This window comes from Mesitornis unicolor, unplaced genomic scaffold (genome assembly GCF_000695765.1).
Source record: "Mesitornis unicolor isolate BGI_N332 unplaced genomic scaffold, ASM69576v1 scaffold33400, whole genome shotgun sequence".
In the NCBI taxonomy this organism is placed as follows: domain Eukaryota; kingdom Metazoa; phylum Chordata; class Aves; order Mesitornithiformes; family Mesitornithidae; genus Mesitornis; species Mesitornis unicolor.
In genome coordinates this window covers 1-7,523 of record NW_010159519.1, presented here as the reverse complement: position 1 = coordinate 7,523, position 7,523 = coordinate 1, and the positions used below count along the sequence as shown (strand labels likewise).

The following is a 7,523-nucleotide window of genomic DNA, read 5'->3' as shown; positions in this document are numbered from 1 at the left end:
CTTTCCCTCAAATTACATACTAATTATTTTACAGATTATTTAGCAGATGGCTTTGGGAAAATTCTGGTTTATCATAAGTTGATGTTCTCTGTAATATATTTGCAAATCTATTCTTTTGTAATCACTAACCGATGGGCAAGTAGACTCGTAGTTAATTAAGATCCAAGTCTTCATTAACTTGCTCCATAAAAATAGTAAGTATAGTTTGTGAATATTTTAAAACTAATTTCTTTTTTACTTTTTGTCTTAGGGTTCTGTGGCAAAGCCTCATATAATTGTAGCAGGAGCTGCCACGGTAAGTTATACACATACAGGTTTTTTTAGTAAAAAAGGAAGTTCTAGTAGGATCACTTTTATGCTCTCAAGTTGGTTACATGATGAAGTTATTAAACCAAATTTATAATTAAAAAATTCAGTAACTCCTTTTACTCATATATATACATTAGCTATAGCTTGTTGTCCTTTCTGGACAGAGGGAGATATGAACCAACAATATGCATGTGATACATATTTTAGTAGGGCCTGTTGTGATACGACAAGAGGTAATGTTTTTAAACTCAAAGAGGGTAGATTCAGACTAGAAATAAGGAAGAAACTTTTTATGATGAGAGTAGTGAAACACTGGACAGGCTTCCCAGAGAGGTGGTAGGTGTCCCATCCCTGGAAACATTCAAGGTCAGGTGGGACAGGCCTTTGAGCAACCTGATCTGGTTGCAGATGTCTCAGATAGAGATGGTTGAGATCCTAACTAGATCTAGTTGGAGATGTCTCCCTGCTCATTGCAGGGGGGGTTTGGAGGTCCCTTCCAACTCAAACTATTCTATGATGCTCAGCTCTTTGTAACACCAACATATTTACACAAAACATTCATAGCGATATCTGGAGCTGGCCAAAGATAAACACCTCCTGTTCTAAGAGACTTGTGCTTGAAAATAAAAAAGTGCTTCAAAAATCAGCAATGTTACTGTGGCTAGTACTGATGTGTAACCTGCTTCTAGATGAAGCTGGTGTGTGCCCTTGGACTTGTCAGCATTTTGAAACTCAGCTGTATCTTTAACTTAGTTCTCTCTTTGGCCTGGACATGTCTATCTTAAGATGTCAACTGTGTAACAGTTTATAAATAGAAATCTTAGAAGCTGGAGAAGCTCCAGCTAGTACAAAACTCAGTTGTTTGCTTATTTTGGGAAAAGGGGATGCTCTGAGAATGTCACTGCAGTGCTCTGCTGCTTAGTTCCTGACTTCCTGTTGAATAGAATATGCTTCCATCTGTTTAAATGCTGTAGATATTTCACCAGTAAAGATTTAGCTGCTGGGAGAAACTGGTTTGTTTGGTTTTGTTTGTTTTTTGTTGTTTTTTTTTTTTCCCAGAGTGTGAGTTCTCAGAGCAGCTGTCTGTTATTTGGATTCATGAAGGATTCATTTATATTTGACAATATTCTCAGGAAGCAGATTAATTAGTGTACTTGGCTTACATCAATATTTTTATTTAGATATTTAGAAATAACTGGAGAGTTCACTACATTCAAGCTAGATTATTTTTAATATATTTTTACAGATTTTGTCTAGATCAGTATAGATACAGTAATACTTAAAAAAAAAAAAAAGCTAAATCCTTCTTTCCTACAGTGTGGAAAATTCAAGTTGAATATTACAAATGCAAGTTGAATATTACATGTTCCACATTTAAATGGTCTGTTTGAATGTAACTATCAGTCTAGAGAGCTACTTGGTCCAAAAGAAATTTTGTAGCACTTCAAAAGTGAAGTCTGAAGAAATAATCTAGCTTTATAATGAAAAATAGCTCCTAACGGAGCAATGGAGTCAGTTAATTAAAGGTTGTCAGACATACAGGTTCTGAGTCTCTTTCTTTATTTCTCCAGTGGTCTATCAAGATTCACAATGGCAGCAATGAAGCCCTCGCACAATATAAAATCAATATCACTTCAATTGCACCTCTTTTGGAAAAATTAGCAAAAAGTAGTGATGTTTACTGGGTCTTGCAAGGTAAAGTAATGAACAGCAGGTAACAATCTGTACTGTCATTGTCTGTTGAATCATTATCTTGTAGGCTATGGAAAACTTAGTCCATACTACTTAATCAGAGTGAAAAGGGTGCTGGTTGAATTCCAGTCTGGCCTTTTTGCAGCCTTAACTAGCTGATAGCTAACAAGCTGTTACTAGCGATGGAGAGTTTAAAGCTTGCTCAGGAAAATCTTTTGCCTTCTGAACTCTTAATTCTTCGTTAGCTCACTCAGACTCAGCATGCCCTGTGTGTTCTCCCTGTGCTGTGTCTCCCGGGAGACAAGAACACGAGTGCATAAAACAGATATATTCCCATGTTTGTGTTCTATTCAGTTTTCAGTTTACACAAACAATAGGAGAGGTTCAACAAATGACTCCTCTCTCTGTGTCCAGAATGAGTAGACATGCTCTGGAGAATTTAATTCTCTACAGTGAATCTTGCTTCTGTACACTGAGGACCAATGAGTTAACATTAGGGGCCAGAAATTATGGTTCAAAATGAGTCTGTGATATTTTTAGTGTGCCACCAAGCTTACATTCTTTTGATTTACTTCAATAAAACTAAGGTATGTCTCTTGACACAGATGTTTTACCTATGAGCTTATAGTAGAATAGCTCCTGGTTTATCTGCCATAGAATACAGCATTTTGGATTATCATCACCTCAGCTAGAAACATAGGCAGATTTTGAGCCTGTACAGGAATATACCCAGCTGTACCCTTACAGTCACAGCCAAGTTCCTATCAAAAGATGGTTCTAGAGGTTAACCTGAATCAACAGATTAATCTTATTGCATTCCTTCATCTGTAACAGAAGCAATTAGCTGTCAGACGTGTCCCAACTTTTTGTTAATACAATCCAGTCCATTTAAGTAACTTCTGAGCTCCTTCATGGAACAAGAGGAAAAACAGTCTGTACAGGTAGACTTGTCTAGACATTGATTGTCCAAAAGTAGGAATGAAGTAGTTAATCAACTTACAGCTTGTAGAGTGTGTTTCACCAGAGCTATGAACATCAGTAGCTTTTCATAGCAGTGTACTGATCTCCAGGTGACCTTTTGCTCTAGAACCCCGTGTAGCTTTGTCTTAAGCGCTACATAATTTCTGAAACTTGCAGGAAGAGTGGTGGCCCATTCTTCTGAAAAACTGAAGTTCTACCATCAGTTAAACTACGATCAACAGAAGAAAGTGGAGTATGCTTGTGGACTGTGACTTAGAGAAATGAGAAGTTGGTCTCTTCTGCAGTAACTAGAGGGTTTGAGAGAGTTTTTTGGGTATTTTTTGCACCTGTCTATTCTGCTGCCTGTCTTCTGTCCTCTTGGCTTTGCAGTCTTTACTGAGAGAAGGTATAGGCAGCTCTGCACTCCAGTACAATAAGCTCTTCATGGGTTTGGGGAAATTAAACAGGCATTCATGTCTGGCTAAAGCTTTCTAATTTCTAATTACATGTGCATGACCAGGGAATGGCGATAGGAACATTTAATCACAAACAACTCTTGTCAGTACTCTAGTTACTGTAACAGTCACTCATTCCTCATCATGCATTTTTTCTGTACCGTTAAAAAATTGTGAGTACCTAAATGAAAGTAACTTGCACAGCTTGAGCTAAGTATTTGTCAACAAAGTAGATTGATGTGCCCATTCTTTGTCCTTTCAAATTCAGACCCTGTTTATGAAGATATGCTGAGTGAAAGTCGGAAAATGATCACTAATGAGAAAATAGATGCTTATAATGAAGCAGCTGTTCGTATTCTGAACAGCAGCTCCCGAAATTCCAAAGCTAAAGTTAAAGTATTCAGTGTATCAAAATTGATAGCACAAGAAACTATCATGAAGTCCACAGATGGCCTCCATCTCCCTGAATCAAGCAGAGATACAGTAAGTCTTTTTGTCACTTCTCACCATTGAAAAGTAGTAATAGTAAAACAAGATTTTAAGTGAATGTTCTGAAGTGGCTGACAATATGAAAGTAATGAGGACTTGTGCATTCTGTAGGAAATTGTGTTCAGAAGATCCCAATAGGTGGGGTGGCAGTCAGTATACAGGATGTTTAAAAAACATAACAGCAAACACATGAGTACGTAGCTATTTTAAAGTAGGTGTTAATCCACTAGATCTTTTAGATTTAGAGTGCAAACTTTGTGCCTTCATCTGCATGAATGTGTTAGGGTGATAATGATTTGTAAAGCAGTGCTAAGAAAGAAGTCTTAAATTTTCTCTTATGTGCCCGTATAATTTTGTTTAGTAAAGAGTAAGAAAACACATAATATGCACCTTCCTGGTTGCATGGAGTGCCACTGACTTCCTTATCTTCTCTTTAACCTACCAATACATATATGCAGGCAGTGAGCCCCTCTGAGCTTTGTCAGTTTGCCCTTCTTGAATAAGAGCTGTCCTGCTGTGTCACTTTTTTTTTTTTTGCAACCAGGAGAGAGAACCCTTCTGTTGCAAGGACTAAGATTAGGTCTGTTTGCTTACCTCAAGTAGCTCGAGGGTTTCTTTTTTGGAAGAGGTGTTTTGACTGTGCTGTTGAATGCAAGTAGGTATATGGGGGTACTGTGAAATTTTATCTATGTAATGTTAAGGGACAATGTTTTATGTCATTGCATGATATGGAAGAAAATTTCTGAAGATGAAAATGTTAACTTTTTAGTTAGAGATTGACAAAACTGCTTATTTCTTTGACAGAATGCGATGATTCTTATGAATGTCTACTGCAACAAGATAATGAAGCCCATTGATGGCTCCTGCTGCCAGCCTCAGCCTCCTCTCACTCTGACACAGAAGTTGGCTTTCTGTTTCTTTACTTTGTCCATTATTGGATATTTCATTATCAATTTAATTCATCGGAATAATCATCGGAAGAACAAATCATGCACTGATTTGGAAAGTGGAGAGGAGAAGAAACTTGCCATCAGCACTCCTAATGTTTCAACTTTAGAGATGCTCTTACACTCCTTCTGCAAACTTGGTCTAATCATGACCTATTTTTATCTATGTGACAGAGCAAATCTTTTCATGAAGGAAAACAAATTTTATACACATTCATCTTTCTTCATACCAATCATCTATATCTTGGTTTTGGGGGTATTTTATACCGAAAATTCCAAAGAGGTAATGATCATGTTGACATCCAGCTTATAACATTGCTTCTCAGTTTCAGTGTTAATAACTAATTGCTAAATATTGAAAGTTAAATTCATCTGAAAAAAATACACTCCCAAGGAATATAACACTTAGATTAAACAGCTTTTTGAAGGCATTCGGGCTTCAAAATGGCTTTTAGCCATTGTCACGCAGTCAAATTGGAAGTGAGCGCAGCTCGGATACAAGAGAGTGTAGATCATGTTAAAATGTGGGAGACCTGTGTCTGCTACACGGGAGACTTTTACAAGTGAGACCTGTTTACCCATAAAGTGGTTTATTGGTTTAAACTTTTTCTCCTCATTTTGTAGACGTTTGTTGTACTTTTTGGAATAGCAACACTCTTGTTTTGTTTTGCATTAGACTAAAGTGTTAAATAGAGAACAGACTGATGAATGGAAGGGCTGGATGCAGCTTGTTATTTTGATTTATCATATCTCTGGAGCAAGCACTGTAAGTGGTTTTAATTTCATATTTTTTTTAAGTGGGAATGCAATTTGAGTATATTACTTCAAAAGAAGACAAATGTGTATTAGAATTTAATTAATAACTAATGCTATTTTTTGTGTAGTTTTAAAAATGTTATTATCAAAATTAGTTTTTCTATTTATGTGTAGATTTCATTGATAAGAGCATTTTATGCATTACTTAACCATTGAAAAAATATACTTGTTTCTTCCATGTAGAATATTACATTATTTTTAATTGCTACCAACACTTCTTTTGTATGTTCTGAACTTGAAACTGCTGAAGGTAACCTTTCAAAGAGCCCTTCTTAAGTCTCTCTTAACTGGTAATCGAATATGGAAAGTGTAGAGCAATGAAGAGGAGAAATTCATTTTAACATCAGAGAGGTTAGGGCACCAAAAGAGCTCAGTGAGAAACAGGGCAATGTAGCATAATGTTTCTTTTCTTAGTTAAACCTGATTTACAGCAGTGCAGAAAAGGCGTGAAATAAGTGGGGAAAAAAAGGGAAAGTCAAAAGCATTTGTGTGGCTGTTTGTAAAAGGCACTTTATTTTTCTCAACAGTTTTTGCCTGTGTACATGCACATTCGAGTTCTGGTTGCTGCATATCTGTTCCAAACAGGTTATGGGCACTTCTCATATTTTTGGATAAAAGGGGACTTTGGTGTATACAGAGTGTGTCAGGTAAGAATATCTACTTACCGTTTTTATAAAGAAATTTGTTCAGATAACAAAATGTCCACAATATATCTGTACTCCCTAAATAACGTGGTATCGGATTACTTAACCAAAGTTTGAGCATTAAAAATGGCTGTTGTTTCTATGTGATCTGACCTGCTTAATTGACAGTGTTTATGTAATACAAACATACAGCATATAAATGACACTTAAAATGTACAAAATGTAAGTATATTTGCTTTAAAATACACAGTTCATGTGTATCTTCTGTCTTCTCTGACACGCTCTAGGTTTTATTTCGTCTCAATTTCTTGGTTGTGGTACTGTGCATAGTGATGGACCGACCTTACCAGTTCTACTACTTTGTGCCATTAGTCACTGTCTGGTTTATCATTATTTATGCCACCTTAGCTATATGGCCTCAGATAGTCCAGAAGAAAGCAAATGGTAAGATTATTTTTTATAAGTTCTGCTATAAAACGTTTGCATGTTACAACAAAGATGACCATACAGAAAATGGTATTGTTAGCACATCCCGATCTCTTTGTAACATTGTCAAAATATGTTAACGAGGCTGTTCACAGAAATATAGTTTGTCATAGGTGAATTATGTCAGTTGAAAAATGTAACAGCTGATAACTAAACTCTGTTTCTGGTTACAGTCATATTAGAATACTTTTTAATAGGTTTTGACCACCAGAAATATGTTTTATCAAGAGCTGTAATGTTACTGGATGCAAACTAAAAACCTGGGTCACACTCTGTGCTAGCTGAGATTGCTGCTGTGGTGTACTCATGGGTATGGCATCAGCAGTCAGCCTTTAGGCTTTCCCATTCTGCGCTGCCAGCTTGTCTCATCCCTCCCAAGCTCCAATTCTGCCATATCCTGCCAAATAAGAATGTGGGGCTTTTTATCTCATTATCTTAGATTAAGTGAACTATCAGAAGTATGTCTTGCAGTATAGGTATTTTAAATAAAAATCGAAGTAAAATCCCAGTGTAATTTATGCATTGCAGTTCATTGAAAAGCTGTCACCGTGGTAAATGCTTATTATTTAATTCACCTAAATTAGAACTAAAACCTTAAGACTCCTAGGTCTTCCTTTCATATGGATGAAGTAATATCCAGATTTTTAAGTCTGCAGATATGACAAATATACAAATGCATGCTAGGAATAGATGCTTGTCGAGGTTTAGGGCTGGGCCGGCCACTA

The 7,523-nt window shown here is 36.5% G+C and overlaps 1 protein-coding gene across 1 annotated transcript in view; it reads left to right on the top strand.

Moving 5' to 3' along the window:
• CASD1 (CAS1 domain containing 1) overlaps window positions 1-6,828 on the top strand; it is a gene marked incomplete at its 3' end in the record, with an annotated part of 12,025 nt that extends 5,197 nt beyond the window's left edge. Inside the window, exons 5-11 of the mRNA XM_010186954.1 lie at window positions 251-295; window positions 1,881-2,004; window positions 3,685-3,899; window positions 4,710-5,135; window positions 5,529-5,618; window positions 6,196-6,315; window positions 6,600-6,828. Of these exons, the coding sequence (XP_010185256.1) occupies window positions 251-295; window positions 1,881-2,004; window positions 3,685-3,899; window positions 4,710-5,135; window positions 5,529-5,618; window positions 6,196-6,315; window positions 6,600-6,828 (1,249 nt within the window). The remainder of the gene's footprint in view (window positions 1-250; window positions 296-1,880; window positions 2,005-3,684; window positions 3,900-4,709; window positions 5,136-5,528; window positions 5,619-6,195; window positions 6,316-6,599) is intronic.
• Window positions 6,829-7,523: the final 695 nt, after the last annotated feature.